The sequence below is a fragment of the Antennarius striatus genome, chromosome 24 (genome assembly GCF_040054535.1).
Source record: "Antennarius striatus isolate MH-2024 chromosome 24, ASM4005453v1, whole genome shotgun sequence".
NCBI lineage: Eukaryota > Metazoa > Chordata > Actinopteri > Lophiiformes > Antennariidae > Antennarius > Antennarius striatus.
The window spans coordinates 3501443-3523014 of record NC_090799.1 but is presented as its reverse complement, the minus strand read 5'-3'; the positions used below and the strand labels follow the sequence as shown (position 1 = coordinate 3523014).

The window sequence follows — 21572 nt, the reverse complement described above, 5'->3', positions numbered from 1 at the left end:
CAGTTAGGAAAATTAATGAAAGAGCAGAGGGCACAGATCTGTGAATGGGGTAATCGTCCTGATTGAACTGGGGCTAAGCTTCATTTGGCTGCTATTTAGATAGAATAATAGAGACTTCACTGGGAATTTATACTTAAACTTGTAGTTCGAGCCCGTGGAAGCTAATTTAGTTTCAGTGACACATGCTTTTTACCACTTAGACCTACTCCCAGTGACATTATGCCTACAAAGTCCGCCTGTCAGAAACAAGTTGTTCAAACACAGCGGAAGCCTCCGCTGGGTGTCTATTGCTGTGGAAGACCGTGATTGGTTCACTCCGCTTAGCTGTCAGGTGATCCGCTTTCACGTCCATAATGAATTCCAGCTATTTGTCTTCTAATTACCTGCAGATTTAATTTACATAAGTTGCCATTGTTTACAGACATAAATTGTCGAGACATACGTTAGTTTGTTTGATCAATATGAGATTTTCAATGGATGCTGGCCAATATACTGCTTATTGCATATATGAAATTAGGAAAGCAGTAATTCCATTATTGCATGCACATATTGTGTCATCTAATAAACATGGTTGTCTGAGCTGCTAACACGTTGCTATGGCTGAACTCATCATCCATGATTAAAGAAAATGCAGCTGCGTAGAGCATCAGAATTCAATTGCATTATTTTATACACTCTAACACACTCGACACTTGTAAGTGATGCTTTTTGCATTGAGTGTTTAGCAATGCTGATAAGGCTGCCGGCTCGTATCCAGATTTCCTTGTATGTAGGAATCCTGAGCGCTGCCATAACTGAATGCTGGTGATTTCTAAATTACAGTAATATAGACAGATAAAGACGTATTTGTGTGGATACCACATTTAATTTGCTGAATTGACTGAATTATATTCAATACTGATTTTGATAAATTGATAAATTTTCCCCGACACCTGGGAGCTGCATTCACAAAACTGATGTGAATTATTAATTCAGTACCATTTACAGTGGGAGGTGATTCAATCTTTTCCAGTTGCTCAACTGAACCCTGTAATTGGTATTCCTCAAAGTAAGTCAAACCAGATACAATCGTTGTTCATATGAATGTAAATGACTCCAGACACCTGGGTTTATCTCCCCATTTTGCCCTCATCTGATGAAAATTCATCTTTGGCCTCTTTGGAGCAGCTTTGGAGGAGAAGGTGAAGCATTTGTGAACTCCTTTTATTCTGATTTGCTGTTGTGTTGATATTGGACTCCTTTTTTCAATAACTGAAGTGGAATGGCGTTCTTCTAATACAAAAAAGGTCTCAGAAGTTGGCTGAGAGTGTTCGCTGTAATCTATCAGGAATTGTCCCCGTCCTCTGACTTCTGTTTGATACAGCTCCAACTTCAAAACTGTCTATAGCTAACTCCTCCAGTCGAGGAAGAAAGAAATGAGGCTCAAATGCAAACTCAAAGCTGTCAAGTTGGGGAAACAAATGACCAAAACGTGATAACCCCCCCCCCCTCCAAAAAAAAAGAAAGAAAAGAAACAGGAACTAAAAACCGGGACAAATATATTTAACAACTAAACATGAGCGCTTTTACAAATTGGTTCCATCTAAATATCTAAGAAACCATGATTTCATAAGAAAGAAAGAAAGAAAAAAAAAACCAGAAAGAAAAGAGCCAGAAGGAGTTTTAAGATGAGTGTAAAAAATGAAAGGAAATAAAAAACTGTACAGCTAAAAAGCAGAGATTATGTACAATAAAGTGCCTTCAGACATTTTTCTCTTTAAAGTGCACCAGTTCTGCATTGGACACCATAAAATTCAAATTGATGCAATTTGATAAATGCATTTTCTTCACTACCAGATTAGTTCTACAAGAAGTCCTTCCAATAAATGTTTGTTAAACACTGAGCAAAAAGCTTTTTTTTTAAAAACAACAATAAAACAAAACTAAATACTGACGTGAAATGTTCTTCTTAAGTTTATTCATTTTCATTTTTTTATTCTCTATTAATGACATTTTAAGGTCACTTCATTGGATGAAGCAATAGGTGGCACAATAATTGGGATTGTAATACCGACAGCCTTCTCACTAGAGGAACAGCTTCTTTCATCATCTCTCCATGCAGCTTGGACTTAGGCTGAAAAGTCACTTAACTCAAAACAGGCTGCAGGAATAACGAAGAGGATTCTGTCAATCTGGAAGGTATTTGTATTTGGATTCATTCGCAGATCCCTTTGTATTACTAACGGGATGTTATCTCGTTTATTTAAAGACGCATTTATCATGGTATCACTCGGCCTCAACTTGATGTGTGCATCCCTGTGGAAACCCATCACTTTCAAGTCTTAAACATATATGCGAATATGAGGATTGTTGACAAAGGATCACAGTGGATTATGTGTCTAAATGTCGTTCATCAAGGGGGGATTTTAAAAAACCGATGAAGTCGTTTTCTGGATCCAGGTGACAAACATGCTAGCAGATCGATTCTCTCGTTCAGATGGGAACATGTCACAGTCTGGCTATTCTGCATATTTACTCTGAAGAGGGCGGGCTGTGTCTGGCAGAGAAACCAAGGTTGACGATATGTTCTACTCGACTGTTGACTCAACAGACTGGCAAAGTTGGCTTGGTTATAGAATGCTCTACATGTGAGGACAAACCACGATTTATACAATGATCATAGTCCATGTTTTGGTTCAAATACCCAACAGTAGGAGCACAGAAGGTTGTGCGGGAACTTGGGGCCTCATATACAGCTACAGGATAGTTCAGTCAGATCAATTCAAACACATGTACTGCTCGTTTTTAATTCTCACAAATCGAACTGCAATAAACACCCTGCTTCAACATTATCCGTCTCCACAGAACTCGTTGCCTCAGCTCACTAGATTTCCATTACAATGACGACCTCAGTAAAACAATGACTGCGCATTCTTTTAGTTTTTTAGTTTCGTCCTTATCGTGCTTGAAGATCAACAAGATCGTGACAAGAAATAGTATTTTCTTTTAACGGAAGAGTGAAACTTGCTGCTGGTGCTGGGTGACCTTTCAGTAGAGTCTTTAAATCCCCAAAATTTATGAACTTGAAAGAAGCAAGATTGGTTAAATTATAGGTCTGGCACTTATTCTCATTTTTAATTCTCTTTGATGTACATCTGGCTGCAATAAATACTCCTGCTTAAGTCATCATCTCCTGAGAATTCTTCACCTCGATAGTCTCTCGAAGTTAACATCACACATGCCATCCTGCATAACATACGAATGACATGACACTTGTCTTTTTAATGCATTTTAACATGATGACCTTATTACGATCACAGAAAAAAATTATAGGTGGGCATATGCAAGATAAGGAAGTCTCTACATGCCTAGAGCTAATAGTGGAAGTCATGCACAATCCCCTGCTACTCTCACAGGGAGACCAGGAAAACCGATCTATTGGTGGACCTAAGCATCCAGTTTTTATGGTCAAACTTGATGAAGTTGCTGTTTCATATTTGAGAGACTTAGCGGCAGGGAGGCTTGGTGTGTCAGCCAAAGACGCCAAATGGATCTGGATCAGACGCACGAGGGCATGACAAATTGGCAGCATGTGCTAAGCTGGGGCGAGACCCTGTTGATACCCACTTGTATGTTCTGAATGTCCCACTGTGCCTTCAGTTAAACAAAAAATCTAAATAAACCATTGCATGAAAACATTTTATGGCTATGACTTGTTCATTTGCTGGCCGATTCCCCTCCTAACTCAGCCAAGGCAAATGATGCCAATCTTTGAGTGAATGACCAGTTTGGGAACCATGATAGAATTTCTTTTTTACTGCTTTAGTGAACTCCATTTCTGAAGCAGCTGATTAATGCCACTCATCCCAGCTCATTATGACAGAAACATGTTCTGGCTGCTCCAGTGCAAGCATGGAAATACTCTTTTGAATTACTTCGAAGAGGTAACCCCACAAGAGGTATGAGACCAAATCTTCACCTCAGTGGTCGTTTGGCTTGTTTCTAGCTGAAATCCCTGCTGGCCTCTGAACACAGATGGAGATTCATCTGTTGCCTGTTCCCTCTTGACTCTTCTCCCCTTCTATTCCCATCTTCTTGCCCCCCTCCCAGGAGCATGTCTGCCAGCAAAAGCCTTGTACCTCACTGTGCGCTTATCAGACAGTTTATTCTTTTCCTGTGGCCGCTGTCCTCCATCTGTGGCTGTCACAGCCAATCGCCATGCAGAGGGTCCATTCCAATCCATGATTTAGACACTCAGCTTTGCCAGCGCTGCTCTCAACACCCCCTCTTTCCTGTCTTGCATGTGAATTTCTCACATGCAAGGTGCTTGGTCTTTACATTCTGCCATTTCCTGACATGCCATGTTAACCCTCGCATGAAAACATTAGTGTATTAGTCTTTACATTTCTTATATCTCTTTACATCTAGAGATATATGTAATCAAAGAGTAGGAATATCTTCCAACAGATAGTGAAAGTGAATAAAACCAAACAACTATATTTAATACGAAGGTGGAATGGTCGGAAGAGACTAATGAATAGGCTCTTTGTTGACATTCCTCTGTGTTTAGGCTCTATCTCTTAATAGCAAGGCAATGGTTGTGCTGTTCAGCACTTGCAAACATCCTCAAGAGGTGTTTTCACTAATATTTTACTCAGCAGAGACAGAAAATAACAAGCGAGGCATTTCCAGAGAACAAGAGCAAACAGAACACAGCAAGAGAGAAGGAGGAAGAGGTAGAGTGGGAGACTGAGAGGACAGCTGTCTCCAGGGTGTCAGCCACAATTGCTTCCTCATTTTTAACTTGTCAAGTCGGCTTTATCTGTTTTATCACCAATGGAGCTCCAAAAGCACCAAAAGGCTAAGGTAGCTTGACAGAGCAAATATGGCTATTACACATTTTGATAGGGCAGCGAAAAGAGAGTTAAGGACAATCTGTTGTTTCACCCACTCTTCAAATAAAAAGATTGTCAACGGAAAACAAACAGGGAAGTCCAAATGTTTCTTCAAAAACTGAGCTAAAATGCTGTTTACTCAGCAAGTTATAAGGATACAAAAGGCGGTGATGTGACTGTACAAACTTGCAAAATGTTCCACACGATTCAAAGTGTCAACCTCCTTGCGACAAAGTAGTAGAAATAAATAAATAATGCAAAGGTTGACGTGCACCTCCCACCCTAGCACAGCAGGTGAGAGAGAGGAGGCATTTGTGCAAAATCGGCCGGGTCTAGTCGAGCGGCTGCTACTCCTGCTTCATTTGCAGTTGCCAGCGATGTGTTAAATGGCCATCTGTGATGGGGTGAGAGCCCCTGTAATGACTTCCTGTCTGAGGAGGAAGACGGGCGCGTAGAGAGGGCTGGAACACACGATCCCTTAGAAAACATGAAAGGTGTGGAAAAACAGCGCACATCCACTTTTTTTTTTTTTTTTTTGTGGTCTGACATGGATTCCCAAAGTACGTTGTGAAACCTTTCATTTACACTCGACCAAAAAATTAGATCTGTTATCTGTCATAGAACAAATCGCAAACCTTTTGCTGATGTTCAGAGGAGACTAGCGTAGCTGTTGAGCCACAGACGACAAAGAAAATGAAGTTTGTATGAGTTGCGGTGATGTGCTGATTTTGTTTAGCTCATCAACATAATATATTTCCCATGTTTGATAAATTCATCCTGAGTCCATGGAAAAGATGGTTATGTTGAAGAGACGTGACTGAATTCCAAAAACTAATATCTTAAAGTTATCTGATTTATGGAAGTCAATGGACAAAAAGAAAGAATGTACTCTTTTTTGTACAATGTCAAATGTTTTCTGGCAAGTTCTGAGCAGCTTTTAATGCGTCTTTGTCGTACATTTTTAAAAGAAGGTATTTTATGCATAAAGTAACCTCCCGCCAAAGGAATAGCCAATTTCCCCAGATCCAGATTGCATTATATCTCTGACTGATTAACAAAGACAGCAGTGCAACATTAATATGAGTGTGTGTGACTTAAAATATGACTTCAGGTCCTGAGGACCTCACCAATGCCAAGGACACAATCGGGATATTATCCATGGAACCCAATCTCCATCGCCAGAGTCAGACGCGTGGTGATGAATGCCAGCCTCTAAAGACATTTTGAGGAGCTGCGCTGTATTTCAAAAGAGAACTACAATTGTTTAACCGGCGATTTCATATTTCTGGGTGGGAGTTTGTAGAGAAGGAAACAGGTCATACTAAAATAAAAAGTTTGTTTTTCTCATAAGATATAGAACTTTATATCCATCTTGATTGTTTTGATGCGAGGTGTCAGGTTTTGTATCTCCGGTTGTTTATCTTCTCTTGAATATAATAACACTAGATGTCACTTTACTTGTGCTCAAATGGGCAGAAAATACATTTGAAAACTTCACAGTAATGTTTTTTTCCCAGAAATAATGACCCAGTTTTTCAAGATGATCAGGCCGGGCCCAGGTCTATAATTTGTTCTATATTACATATATTTTATATTAATGCATTATCACAGTAGCTTCACGTTCTGGACAGTTGAGATTTAAGCTTTCACTTATTCAATTTCTATATTATTAAGTTTTTCATTCTGTTCAAATCAGCCTCTGTATTTATGACATCTCCTCTAGCAACAACAAAATTATCAAATTGTGCCAGAATAAATTTAATTCTACTGCTGTACAATATTATATTTTTTTCTATTTCGTAGAGACTACGGTTTTATCAACAATAACAGCAGATGCTTAAATATGAAGCTGTTTGTGTGTCCGTTCTTAAGAACCCCTTGAGAGATGAAAGGTCTGCCCTTAGAGGGCATTTGCTGCTCAATAATTGCCCATAATCATCTATTCACCCAGCTTGCTGTGTAATTTTACAGCTTGACAGCTCTCTACTTTTGCGCTCTACTTTCAGCACCATCAGCACTTCTGTGCTCAGGTTCTGTGGCAGTAATTTAGCTTTCACTCCAGATCTTTCATGCCTATCAGTGTGACACATGATCTAAATTTAAATTGGACTGATGCTGTGTCTCAGAACAACGGACAATAAACGCGAACTTCATCGCCAAATGTGCGTTTTCCTGAATCTGTCTAGTACACAAACGTTACTTACACCGACGTAAATTACGTTTCATAACTCTGATTCCATAACATTCTCCTGCAGCTACTTAGACTTCGTCAAAACTAGGTGGACGTGTGACTTCACACACATCTGGCTGTGCAGCCAAGTGAGCAGGAGAAATCTTCTGCCCGCCTGATGCTGCCTGGATGGAGCTTATTCCGTTAGAAAGAGGCAGAGTGGGAACAGGCGCTGACCAGGAGCGTTTTTCCACTCAGCCATGAAAACTGTCCTCGCTGCTCGGCTGTTTCAGAGTCAGCCACCAAATCAGAGTGTGCAAATAACGCTTGACTCCGGGGCGGGGGGGGCCCTCGGGGGCCGGTCAGTGGCTCGCCTCTGTCAATTTAAGACCCCTAAGCCCACAATTATACTGTCCATCTCTGTTGACTTTCACCCAGACATTCACCACACTCTCTGAATACAGTGAAACCCACTCCCACGATTTGAGAGATTGTTGAAAAGCAGTACACTTCCTCCCTTTAATGCATCTAAGCCAATAGGAAATCTTTGAATGCAGCACTCAGTGTCTGACAATCACCAGGAATATAATTCATCACTTGAAAATCATACCTCAAAACAGATTTGATGACGAAAGAAGGTACATTTGCAGGATAATTCAAACAAATCACATTTTGTTCCTACTTTAAATGCACATATGATGTCATTCAATGTTAACAGATTCCATGGCAATAATCAGGCTATTTTCTTCTCACGCCCAGTGCCACATTACCATTATATACTGGCGAGAGTAATAAATGTCAACTATCAGCTATAGACTGAATAATAGGAACGTCTTGAATGAGTCACTGAAACCAACCATATTTAAATGAAACGATTCTTATGCTGAGGATCACAAAACACAGTAGTAACGTGTTGTTGTAACTGGTGTGCCTGCAGCTTAATGGAAAACCCAATTTCTATTATAAAATGACAATGAATGAATACAGATTTTAATGATTTGCAAACCAACTAGGTTTTTAGATTTGTATTCTTGGTTGCATCTGTCTAGTTTCAAAAAAAATTGCTGGAATATATTTATAAAAACTGAAAGCATTCATAAAAGTGGGCTCTTTATGCTGTGCAAATAATTTACTGGTAGTACATGATCAGAACAATTCCAGCAGGTGGGTGACGCAGCCGGAATGTAGCCCGAATAAAGTCAGACAAAAATCCAATGAGACATGCTTGAAAATGGAAATTCTACAAGTTGTAATTGGTGAATTTTTCACAATATAGGAACCAACATGGTCCTGTTCAAAATAAGTATAGGTTCAAAAAGCGGCATGAGAATCCGGGAACGCAGCACATTGTCGGAGCGACTCTTCTACACCACGCTATCTTTGAGTCCACAGTATCTAGTGCAACATACCTCATTCCCAGCGATTGTTGTAAAACATGTAAGACAACTACAACATATGTTGCCCTTCAAGAATCGGTTCAATCCCTGTTAGCTCCATACAAATCATGAGGTTGTGTTCAATTCCCTTTTCCCAATTAAAGATAACATGACATTTTTCAGGGTCTTGTTCGAACCAAACCGAATCCTCGTGATGATTTCTAGCACTGACGATTACCACCATCCCAGCGACCGGTTATCCAATCAGAAAACGACACCTGTGTGTCATTCTGGAAGCAATTATTACCCTGGAGATTGTATCTCTAATAACAGGTAGGACAAAAAGCCGTGGTGTCTGGACTATACAAGTTGAAAGGAACCACTCGAGTGCACGAATAAGTAACTGTATGGCATACAGGGGATTATAGGATTATAAAATATCGAGGGCTCTAAAAAATAAAAGACTCTAATGGCCATCGCTGGAGCTGTGACAGTCGGTTTTAGCCTTCCTGTTCTTATCAGTCTCCTTGGAACCTGCTCAGGCCTTTGGCCGTGTCATTGTAATTCCAGTTGCATGGCATCCCTTCCTGTCTGCTCTGTTTGCCCGAGCTGAAGAGGCAGTTTTGTCGACCTGTCATTTTCAGTTTTCAGTCAGGAATCGTCGACTTTAGACAGAGTAAGCGCCCGAACTGGAGGAGCAAGCCCAGCGACTTTGAGTGTGCTCTTCAGGAGATGGAGAGAGAAAAATTGTGGAAAAATGTGCAATCATTCATTTTTAATTCTGGACCTCTGCGGGAGGCACAGCTGTGCCGCCTTTCATTCATCTTCACCTGTCCTGCCAGGGATAGCTGCGAGGATACAGAGGCAACACCGCCGGGTGTCAAAGAGTTACAGGAGTGTTTGCACACTTTTGTGGAGAAATTCCTCTCTTAGACATCTGCACTGACTTTCAAACATCTGCTACCTCATCTTGGGAAAACAACACTGAAAGAAAGTGAAAAAGAACGTCTTGACGGCGTGTAGCTGGAATTATAAAATGACAAATCCTCAGGTTTGAGCAGGTGCCAAGGACAACAAAGAAAACAAGCAAGGCCAAAACTCGCTAATTTTATTGTTTCAATATATTTTTTCCACCTGTGACCCAGAGAAGTTTTCACTTTTGATGAAAACGCCACCTTTTATCAGACTTACATTGAAATATGGTTGGATTTGATGGATGCTCATTGGTGTCTGGAAAGATTTTTTAAAAATCGAGGCTATAATTCATGAGAAATGGGTTGAAACTTAATTAAAGCAGCATGAAATAGTCTGAAAATGATCCTCGGGCATTCGTTCATTTAATCCTCAGGTTTAAATCAGTCGGAGACCTTCGTTTCAGACATTCTGACACGTCATAGTATGGTATGGTAGGGAGTGCTTTTGCTGTTGCCAAAGGCTACGTGGTGAGACAGTAGAGTAGATCAAATCATCTGAAAGATATTAATTCATGATTTGATTAAAAACAAGATGAAAAAAAAAAAAAGCGGGCACACAGTGAGGCAGCCATGAAAATTAATTCAGGTGTCTTTGCAATTAAGAAGGCATGAACACCAGTTTACAAGCGAGCCGAGGAGATGAAACAGCAACGGAAACATGGTATTAAAAAAAAAAAGTTTTTTAATACCATTAAGTCACAGTTACTGGAATATCAGCCATCTATTACCCTCCTGCGTCATGTTAAACTATTAATTTTCACATCGAGCATGGAGCCGTTGCCATGATGTCAACTTCTTTTTCATGGTCGAGGCATTGAAGGAATTCTTTTCATAAATCCAATGTGCGCTTCCCAATGTTTTTGGCTAAGAGCAGATGGATTGTTTTTTTCCCTCCAGTTACAGAATAGAGAAGCAATTTGTTTGCTGGCAAAAGGTCAAGAGAAATGAGTATGCTCTGTCAAATCCTGAAAATGAATCCATTTGGAATCAAAACACACGATAATGTGTCGTCTTTACAGGTACGGCAGCTCCGCATACCGGAGAAGGGAAGATGAGATACCGGAGGAAAGGATGAGAAATTACATGTTGCAAAGGTCAGGAGTCACATTTGAACCAGTGGTTTTGTCCACTGGGCAATCTCTGTCTTCTCCAGAATATAAATTGCAATGTAAAAAATGTGATAAGTAAAGGAATTACTTTTTTTTTCAGCCATAACAAGATATTGCGCAACTCAGCTGTAACTTATTTGATAAAATAGGAGGGAAAACACTCAGATATTAATGTGGCTTGGAAAAGATGCATATTAAAATACACATGATATTGACACAGCAGGCATCATTTAGCAGGATGTGAATAAATGACCATGTAATTTACTGTAAAACTCTATTATATCAAGGTTCTTCTTCCTTTTTTAAAAATAATTCCAAGGTTTTTCGGTTCCTGGATCTGGTCTCTCAACTGCAGACGTTTAAAATGCAGGTTGATCTCACGCGCCCCCCAGGTCAAACAAAGCAGGTGTTCATGAATAAAGAGGATGTTAAATATGCGTGAAATTATTAATTACAAGCCTGATATTTTTACAAAGTGCTTCTGTATTTTGGCTTTGCTACCAGGCCACTGCTGTCAATACCATTCTTTTTCTCACGCAAGTCTTGGCTGGCTATCTTCCCCTCTCACCTCGACCCCATGAGGCTAAACGTCCCGATGATGCCGCAAACACCTCTTATTCATATTTCAGATTTGTTTATTCAAGTAGTCTTTTTACAACACAAGAATGCAAATGCAGAGGATCGTTATCTGCAAAGAGACATCTCAGTCTCTGCAAACCAATCTTCTACAAATTGCACATGAATACACCCTTTTTTTTGCTAAACTAAAAATACCAATAACAGTCTAAGGTGTGCCAGTTGGTGTAAATATGTGTTTTCAGTCTAGGAAGCAGCATTGATTCTAAAAATGCTGGGTGAAGCATCAATGAAACTGAATTTAATTGCTCACTAATGCTTTTTGACCTATAGCCAATTGAACACATTAAATGGATTGTACTTGTGTAGCAGCACTCTAACCACTCAAAGCTCTTTTACAACACAAGCTGGCATTCACCCATTAACACACACACACACACACACACACACACACACACACACACACACACACACACACACACACACACACACACACACACACACACACACAAACACATATTCACTTGGAATCTTTTTTTTTTGGAAATATGTCTATGTCTCTTCATTGAAGGTATTTCCCCGATGTGAGGCCCTGGTGCAAAATTATGAGTTGAAAAAAAGCAGCTACTTCTCAGGTATCTCTCGTATTTTTTAGTTTAGATGCTTTCAAGCGTAGCTCAATATCCCACACACTTAAAAAGCTACACAATGCCTGAGACAGTAATCTTTAAAACAATTGCTACAGCACTTACATCACTAACTATAGAAGAGAATTTGGAGATAATGAGCAAAGGAAATTCTGAAATATTCTTATGTTCTCCTGGACTAACCTCTAGAGGCAGAATGTATTCGGAACATGAACTACTATTTCTGATGGTATTTTTTGGGATGTTTGTAACGCAGGAGTAAAATAGAGTTGCTTTTATGAAAGGGTGGCGGCGATGGAGAGAAGGAAACAAACCAGGAGGTCCGTCTTTGTTGCTGGTGGCTCTCTGATCTTGGTGCAGAACTGAGAGAGGAGCTTTAAAGCCTTGATTTTATTTTTTTTTGTACATCCATGTCATAATAAAGACACTTAACCTACACTACTCCAGTGTGTGTCTGACCCCTTTGAAACTGATATACTTAAAAAAAAACCCTCCTCATCGTGCATCCCATTCTGTTGGCTTTTATCTACTGTAGCTTAGATGAAACCCAGGCCAGGCATTCATCTGTAACATCATTACTGTATTGTGGAGTATGAAAATAAACTGTTTGCTGCTAATGTAGTAGTTGTACTATAAGTAGTATTAGTAGTAAACATCACAGTGAAGTAGAGGCAGTACAGTAAAGCAGTTTGATAGACACCCTGCAGCGACTGAAGTTTAAAACGGAAATAAGGTCATAATATAAGTAATAAGTCAGAGTGCGACTTTATTTCTGACACACAGTTGCACCGCTGCAAGTCTACATATCACCCCACCCGCTTTCCCCTACCCACAATTGATTATCTTTAAATAGCATGCAAAATGTATTTAATACTCACTCTGCAGAGTACCATGGCAACAGCTGTGTTTCTCCACCGTCATTAGGATCACTCCTCCACTGAAGGCTGACGGGGGTGATGGGGGTGTCGGCTGTCGGTGCAGTGTGGGCTCCACCTAGTGGTAAACAACGGTAACACACAGCAGAATTCACACACTGCCAGAATGGAGACATGATCTGTCCATTGATCGATTAATCCTATTATGTTCAGCACAGACCCATCTTTAAGAAGCACCATTCTCCATTTAAGGGGCTTTACTAACTCTGGTCTGCAAATCAACTATTCTAGTGTACTAATCAGAGGCCACAACCTACAAATCAATTTTAGATTAACTGGAATGACTACTAAACTGCACTGTGCATGCAGATTATTTTCAGGACTGAAAAGGACAATTGCTACTATTCTACAATGACATCATTCACTGATGGCTTTAGACATTAAAAAAGTAGCACAAGCATGAACACACTCCTGTTTGACAGCAGGTCAAAAACACACACATGAAAGCAGCCTTTTGAGAGTAAAAAATAACAGATTTATTGAAATTAGGATCTCTGTTATCAAAAATCTTCAAGTTTCCAGGCCAAACATCAACAGTGCAACCATTGACAAAGACAGTTCTCAATGAACATGACATACGACACACAAGTCAAGTAAAACACGACAAGTCACATTTTCAAGTATTGTAAACAGGAACACAAATATATAAACAGGAAAAGCAAATTTCATACTCAATGCAAATGTTCATATGCAGAATTCTAAAAACACTAATTTGATCTAAAACAAATTCAGTACAGATGGAACAAGAACTGGAATATTACTCTAAAATATTCTACTTTTGTAACAAACTGTTTGGTAACACAAACTATTAAGTTACATTAACTGACTTCCCAGATGATGCCGAGATGTGACGTGATTAGATGAGATTTCATTACATTCTGAAAACATTTGGAAACAAGATTTCAATTCTTTTTGAAAGCTGCCATCGTCTGGCATGCAGCACCAGTTTTTTCCCCACCCTTTCAAAACAGCAAAAAGAAAAAATAAATAAATCAAAAAACAAAAAAGGTTTTTATGAAGAAACATGTTTTGGCCCCGTAATATATAAATCATCCAAAGCCTGTTGTCACTCGGTTGTAACCAGCTGTTCATATATTATTTCTCATGTTATTAGTGTCCATGCTGGAGTCATCGTCACATCCCACAATCCTTTGCAACTCCAGAATACAGGGCATAATCGACTGGCTGTGCCCCTGAGCCATCTTCATCCTTGACACAAAGAAAGACAAGAGTCACCAGTTAGATTTCATGATCTTACAAGTTCTCAACTTGATAACAACATTTTCTTGGGATGATGGAAACAGACTTTAACTAAATGATACAGTTGAGCAAACTTACGTTTTGTAAGTGGTAAAACAGGACTCCATTACGATGTCCATGCTGCCTTGCATGACAGAACATTTAAACCAGTGACCGGTTGCCAACACGCCAGCAAAGCGGGTGCAGTATAGTGCAGTAATGCAGTATTTAGGGTATGTCACAGTCTGAGCTGGGAATCTGAGAATTCTCACTGAATTCTCTGCTTTTGTTCAAAGTGCAAAATAACATTTATTATCGTACACAAAAATACAACTAAGTTTGCATTCATCTGATTTCTGCATTGACATGAGTCGATCTATCTTATTTAAGGACTCGTTTGGTTTTGCTGTGCTTACCTTCTGAGAAGTTCGCGTCCTCTGTTGGGTTCAGGGTGGTAGTGCTGGAGCGCAGTGAGGCTGTGAGCTGCCAAAATGTGATAGCACCGTTCCTGGACAGCATTATGGTTTGCTGTGTCCCACAGCGGCAACTCACTGGTGAAGCGCCACGCCATCAGTGTGTGCTCCAACACAGCATCCCACTCTTTGTTCCTGAGCAGAACTTGGCCCCACTCTTCACATGAAACCTGAGAAAGTGGATAAGGAGGTAAGGGATTGGAACACAACTCAGCTTTTCAAACGGTGTAGAGGCAACACAGAGGTAGGCTTTAATACATCAGAGACAACACTCTCTTTATGAAGGAAAAAAAAAATCCCATTTAGAAAAGAACAATGGGGGTGTACTTAAATCGCTGGATGGCTCTTTGAAATATGTAATAATAAAACAATATTTTGCTGTACATGAGGATTGGATATTTTACAAAGGAAAATTAAATCGGCTGGTTTCAAGAAAGTGTCATCATTTTAAACAAACAGTCTTTAACAACACTGATACGCACTTGGAATGCCACAAGATGGGGATATGCCTTTCTGTAGCAATGGGCATCCCTGTTGGAGCCAAACCGCGAGTAGGGAATGGACCTATATACGTTTGCTTTCTTTAGATGCATGTCCTCCTGGAGATACTTCAGGTCTGATGTCAAGTTCCTGCAATCTTGACTCTGGAACACAATGAAACACACAATTCCTACTTAAATGTAGGCATTTTATTTTACATCTCAGCAATGTTCATTCCCCTCGAGATGATTCTATGGAGGAAAAAGTCAGCTACCTGTTCAACTAAGATGAGAGATCTTATTAGCTGTTCAAGCTGCTGCTTGGAGATGGGACTTTGGTGTTCATCCATCTTCTCACACTGCTCCTCAATGCCCCCACTCCACACCCGACCGATGGACAGGCCCACTGCAAGACAAAGGGATTTGATTAAATCAGTCACTCATCATCGCAAACACCAGTGATTAATCAGAGGCGAGCTGAATTCTGAGAAAAAAGCATCACTGGATGAAACAGTCAACATCTTTTTTCCATTCCTATATTGTAGAATTTTCCCTGAATGCAAAGGATAATTAATGTGCTATAAAAGAGAGCAAACTGGAAGCCACCAGTCTTAAAATTCACACCTTTTTCCGTTATCATACAATTAATTGATACACCTTTTATCTGATAACAGTCAGCCAGTCAATAGTTTTCCATACAGACTACTACTCTTTTCACCTGGATACTTACATGACTGCATATTCTTCGTGTTTGCAGCTGAGTTTCTCCCCCTCGGAGGTGGAGATGGAGGCAAACGAGAACTCAGTATTTCTAGATAGGATCTCCTCATTCGAGCTGGAATAAAATAAAAGAATTTTTAAGTGCTTTCAGGCGACATCATTCTGTGTTATGTTTCCTTGAAATGTCGTGTGTTATTACAGGTAACAGATACACAACTTGAGAAGCATGTCAATGGTAAATGTATGCCACGTTCTTATTTTACACAAAATTTAAATCGCTACTGACGGCTCATCGGGGCGCGCGCTCTCTAAGTATCATTAGCATGATAGCAAAGTGGCGCACAATGAATTTTCGAGGTTTAAATTTTAACTCCAGTTTCAGACTTACCAGCAATTTTGGGTTGAGGAGTGGGTATTTCCACCAAGGCACGTCGTGACTGACAAACTGCTGCCATTGTGGCAAAACCGAGCTGTTAGGAAAAAAAGCTGTGGAGCTATAACTACCAGCTAATAGCCTGTGTCGCTACCCTTTAGCTGAACTTTAAACCCCTCGGGGCGCCAAACAATAACTTTTTAACTAGATATATCTACATATAACTGTTCAACTCCGCGACAAGAGGCTTCGGAGTCCAGCTTTCTAGCTGCCTGTAACATAGAAACCGAAAAAAAATTGATAATAATAAACTTAAGAAATAGTTAAAGGTCCCCTTTAAACTCCTCCGCTCACAACTCCTCCACTCCACTACCAACAAAATACTGAAGAGGCGCGCGACACGAGTTGCCGCGCGGGCGTGGTTTGCTTGCACGCGTCGATCTGATTGGTTAACGGTGTAAGCGGAACAGGCGGAAAAGGAGGTGTAACGTAGAAGAGGCGCCCAATATGTAAACGAGGTCACCAAAGCCCTCCCACATATCCGACTCCACTGGACAAAGGTCACGTGAAAGACACCAGCGTATTTTATTCTTGAAACGTCACGCTGCGCCCATTTATGGTCAAAGCACCCATTCATGTAAAATTTAAATATTAAGTTTAATATGACTAAAACCAAACGTTTACACAAATTACATCTTGAGCATTGTTGTAGTTGTACTAACGCTGGAATAGGTCAAGTGATCAGGAGACTGACCTTCTTAGATTCATTCTCAAGATATGCTTAAATTCTGAATGCAATCAAGTACAGTTTATAACTGTTTCATCACACCTCATTTGATTTTTTTGTTCATAAACATTTTAGAAAGATGTATCTTTGACAGCATAAACCTGGTTCCTTCAATTGTAGGCCTGAACAGCAGCTGATGCGAATGGATTTTTGATAATCTACAGTCAAATTACCGTTTATAATATCTACCATGGACAGAAATTATTATTATAATTAATCTCAATAAAATTAAAAGATAATTGTTGATATGTTCTCTTTACCTTATCCCGACAAGTTATGAAGAAGGACGGGAGGCAAAATATTGGTGTTTAATTTGCTTTGAATGTTAATTATATGTGCATTTTTTTCAGGATGGAATTTTAATCAGAACAGATCCTTTTACTGCACGTTTCAGATAAGTATTCAAACCATAAGAACCATGGTAACACACATGAGACTATCTGTGAAATGTTTTTAATAGTTTGGTTGGTGGATGACTGAAAAGTAAAACAGCAATTTAATTTCTTATCAAGAAACATAATGGCTTTTTGATACAGAGTGTGACATAATAAGTTATTGAAGCACAGAACTTATTCATAAACACAGAAACTTGAAGGGAAGCAGATATAATTAACACAATTGTCAATTTTACAATTTTTTTGAAGACGGTTGAAACTGTATAATTGTATTATTTTAATTTCCTGCTTCCAGTTTTGTGGAAAATCATTTATTTGCTGTTCCATTTAGTCCCCCCTCAAAATAATCTATTTGCTAAAATATGAAGCAGTGATAAATGAAGTGCAATTTAAGTCTCCCTGTATTTTCAACATTTCTAACAGTGTCTGTCATCTTCCTAAAACACATTGCATTGTAATGCAACAAGGTTGAAATCACTTTTACACAGTCATTGAGAAATTCAACTTTATATTTATTGTGTGAATAAAATAGTAGCAACAATTTTATCACTGGACCGACAGTGAAATTTTTTAACATTTCTATACGTTAACGACTATAATTAATACTATATCTGCAATAAAACTGCACTTTTATGAACTGATTGAACTGATAATGGATTTCATTCTAGCCCTGTACATTATCAGCGGAATACTCAGTGGCTTCTTAAAACTGCTACGGCAAATAATTTAATTTGTCTTTATGTACACTATATACATTCAGTATAATAAGTTACATAATGCACAGGTAGAAGGTTATCTATTAGGTAAATAACATACTACAAAATTCCATGACAGTATGGCTTTGTGAATTTACATTATAATATTGTCATCAGAAAAAAAAGCAAGTGCAGTCAGATGCATCTGCTTTCAGCATCTTGCTATGTTTTCAATGTGAGTTTTGTAGAATTTTAATATTAAATCTGACTGCAGTGAGTTACACAAATTTTAGTTTTTGATATGGAGACCATAAAGATCTTGTGTGAAAACATATAACTCTTCCAGCAAACTAAAAATAGCAAGATGCTTGAAGACAGACTTATACTGACCGTCTAGGCCACACTATAAAGCATAAGGAGCAGCCTCTACTTGCTAAGCAGCGTTTTAAGGGAGCGGGTGAGTGCGTTGGCAATGGCCGACATGGTACTTGAGTGGCGGACCAAGGCTTTCACACTGTTTTCACCCGGCGCTCCCACGGTGGCAGCCTCAGCTGCTCTGAGCAAACAGATATAGTTCATGACGACCTCGTCGACTTTCGCCACAACCTCTCTCTGCTGGTGCGACGCCGACGATCCGATTCCCTTCACCAAACACATGCAAGCTTCGCAGAGACAGCATAGTACCTGGAAGCTACAGGTTACAGCCAGCAGCATCTCCTCTGGACTACCGTGGGCTTGTGCCATCCTACGACATGCCCGACCCAATTCCTTTGACTCCACAGAGAGGAGCTGCTTGTACTGGGATACATCCTGGAAAGGCATTTGGGGTCCGCGATCGGAACGTCCAATGCTGGATCTCACCAGTGCGATAAGCTCACTGGCGTCACGTCGGACATCCGTGAAGCCAGAGGGGAAACCATACATGTGGTCCTTGAGCGCATTGATTCTTGAGAGACGGTCACTAAAGCTCATGTTATTGAGGACTTCCCCATACAGCTGCTCCCCAGCTGCATCCACTATCGAGCCGCAAGGCAACATGGCTAATGCACCCGCAACATCACCGTCGCTCCCATCTCGGCTTTGCCTGGGCCTCTCCCACTCTATCTCATCCTCTTCCCCTTCACTTTTGCGTTTGAAGAAACAGTAGCTAAAAGGCCCGTTGCATCTCCAGGGACTGGTGTCCAGTTTTTGAGAGCCCTTCATGTTTTTAACATCTTTCTGTAATGGAAACGCCACAGAAGCCCTTCTGTCTACTCGATTGCCTGTAGACCAGCACGTGGTGTGGGAAGATACCGAGCCTTGGGAGTAGCTCTTGGAAAGCCGTTTCCTGGTCGGCCTTCGCTGGATTTTGGTCTCACCTTGCTGGGGCACAGACGGTGACAACGGCTGCTGGCTGCGACTTCGGGTGGGCTTGTCACAAAGGACTTCCACACTCCCAGAATTTCCCGTCACATTACTAGAGCTACGTATGAGCTCCCTGCCCCGCTGCATGCTATTGCTAAACGGATCTATCTGTGACGGGGTCGAGGGAACCGCTTGAATGTGGTTCTGATTCTGCCGGGACTGGATGGAATTTTGTATGCACGCCAGATTGCCAGATGTAGCGTTGGCTTGCGAAGGGATGGGCAACGGAGGTGGCGGTGGAGGAGGTGGAGATTGTGGGTTCGGAGTTGGGGATGTAATGCAAACTCTGGCGCCAGTAGATGCCTGCCTGATAAAAGCTGAAGGATGGTCGCCCCTTCCTAAAGAGATGGCGTTGAGGTCGGCTCGTTGACCGCTCATACTGGGAGCAGCAGAAAAACAAAGAGAATCATCACCGGGATGAGAATGAGAAGACTGACGGACTGCATGCTTGGTTCTGGGCTCTGATCTGAACCATTCCTCTGTGCTGCTACTAGGTTGGCTTCTGGACCGAGGCGGGGGACGGTGGGCAGAGCCACCTGGTACAACCCCCCCATCACGGCTGATGTAGCCCTCTCTCTTACAGAGTGACAGAAATTGCTCTGGATCCATACCGCTCTGCTCTAGTTCAGTTTCCAGGCCAGAAAAAGAGCTTCTCCTCTCAGCGGTAGCCGGCCTGCAGTCGATACTCTCATTCAGTCTTTGAGCATGAACATCAGGACTTCTCTTAAGTTTGGCAGGAAGTGTGGCTGAATGATACGATCTTAGATTTTTATTCGCCTGCTGCATTGCGGCCGCGGTAGAGTTCACCAGATTTGGGCTGACAAACGGGGATGACATGGAAGAGGGGGGCATACATTGGCATCGTGCGATGGTATTCCCTCTGTTTTTGACCATTTCAACCAGCTGAGGGTTGCTTGTGATAAAGCGCCTGGTGTCCTTTTTCACAGCCCCACCCATGCCAGCACTGTGTAGCTTCCCTCCCTGATGCATCTGGCTGACGGTTAGATAGTTAATCAGTTGTCTGTAGGCCTCGCTGCCTTCCTTCTGGTTCAGTCCTCTAAAACAGGCCTGTTGTTTAGCATGAAGATCATTGTGGGATCTCTTGTTTCCAGTGACTGTGGTCTCCTTATGCTTTAATGATGTGGCCGAGGAGGGACGGACATGTTCCCCCCCTGCACCGGGAGGGTGAATGTTGGGTAACATTTTCCTAAGGAGGGCAGGGTCGGCATGAGGGTGGATGTCTTTTCCCTGAGTACTTTGGACAGGGACGCCGCGAGAGATTCCAAGTTTGCTATCTTCATAGTTTAGCATCCTGAGTAACGAGGAGGAGGAACTAGAAAGTGGGTGCCTTTGCAGATGGTGTTTTGTTTCAGATGCGCCGGGACCAAGCGGTGAGTCGGTCGGTGTAGCACATATGCTACTGTTTGTGCTGCCACCGGCATCCAGAGATGAGCACAGAGAACCTTGCAGCGAACTATGTGCTTCACCTTGCAAGCTTGAAATCCTTTTAGCTAGATGGTACTCGCACAAGCGCGCAACGCTCTGCTGTCTAGAGATTGGCTGATGCTCACTCTGTACGTCACATCCCTGGTCAGACAAACTTGATTTGTTTTTTTTGGATGGAGACAACAACGACGCCACAACTAAATGCTCATCTTGCTCGGCGGCAGCGGCTCCTCCATCTGCGCAATCGGTGAAGTTGTCTAACAGGTGATCGGGAGTCGAGGATGGTGGACGGGGAGTTCTGTGATGATCGCAGGTCATTGTGAGGCCTTCGGCTGCAGGGTTTTCCGCCAAAAAAGAATTCTGTCTTCTCTGACTGTCCCCTCGTTCACAGAATGAAGTGCGCTGGTCCAGTTCGAGACGGATTCGACTCCCGCTGCTCTCCCCTCGATGCCCTTCCCTTGTGCTGAAGGTGTTGTACTTCCCACTAGAGTCTGCAGACTTTTTGTGATGCTTGCCTCCTGGTGTGGTGGAACTTGGTCGTTGGAGAGTGGATGAGAGGTTAGTTTGGGACCTCACCTCCAAGCTGTCTGTCCTTGACGATGACGCGTCCAACAGGGGGCTCCGTCTCGGAGGGATTGCTGGAGGATGAAGGTGTCGTGTTGGACTGCAGGGTTTCTTCTGGATTGCTCCCCCTGTGCTGGGTGAGACAGGGAATTCTGTCTTCTCCTCAAGTAGGGGTTGATACCCTTCCCTCGTGGCAACCAGGAGACGCATGTGGCTCTCGCTGAGTCTATGAGTAGCAGCCAGTTCACAGATTTCAGTCATTTCTGAGGAGTTGGTCTCATTGCCAGAATCTGAGGACGACTCTTGACTAAACCCTTGAGATGCGTAAACACCTGG

General features: G+C 41.4%; 2 protein-coding genes across 5 annotated transcripts in view; both read right to left on the bottom strand.

Moving 5' to 3' along the window:
• Positions 1-13132: 13132 nt before the first annotated feature.
• Positions 13133-16304, bottom strand: LOC137591526 (uncharacterized). 4 transcript variants are annotated; one of them, XR_011034660.1, is made up of 7 exons: positions 15961-16304; positions 15583-15687; positions 15128-15258; positions 14856-15017; positions 14317-14543; positions 14000-14183; positions 13133-13870 (listed from the first exon to the last, which is right to left on the bottom strand). XR_011034660.1 is itself a non-coding variant. In XM_068309583.1 (6 exons), exons 1-6 carry the CDS (start codon positions 16025-16027, stop codon positions 14129-14131), a joined length of 747 nt encoding a protein of 248 aa, XP_068165684.1. In that variant the 5' UTR covers positions 16028-16304; the 3' UTR covers positions 13133-14128. The 4 variants fall into 4 exon arrangements, 3 of the variants coding, with proteins under 3 accessions (XP_068165684.1, XP_068165685.1, XP_068165683.1); XM_068309583.1 differs by having other exon boundaries at positions 13133-14183; XM_068309584.1 differs by having other exon boundaries at positions 13133-14180.
• An 893-nt stretch (positions 16305-17197) lies between these two features.
• LOC137591428 (FERM and PDZ domain-containing protein 4-like) overlaps positions 17198-21572 on the bottom strand; it is a 45847-nt gene continuing 41472 nt past the window's right edge. Inside the window, exon 16 of the mRNA XM_068309408.1 lies at positions 17198-21568. Coding sequence (XP_068165509.1) covers positions 18249-21568 — 3320 coding nt within the window. The 3' untranslated portion in view covers positions 17198-18248. The remainder of the gene's footprint in view (positions 21569-21572) is intronic.

Bases quoted from the DNA above. Each gene is read 5' to 3' on its own strand.
- LOC137591526 (XM_068309582.1), bottom strand. From the start codon at position 16,027: ATGGCAGCAGTTTGTCAGTCACGACGTGCCTTGGTGGAAATACCCACT. The intron at 15,259-15,582 runs GTAAGTATCCAG...TTTGTCTTGCAG, and splicing joins CACGAAGAATATGCAGTCAT to TGGGCCTGTCCATCGGTCGG. The intron at 14,544-14,855 runs GTGCGTATCAGT...CCACTTTCTCAG, and splicing joins CCCATCTTGTGGCATTCCAA to GTTTCATGTGAAGAGTGGGG.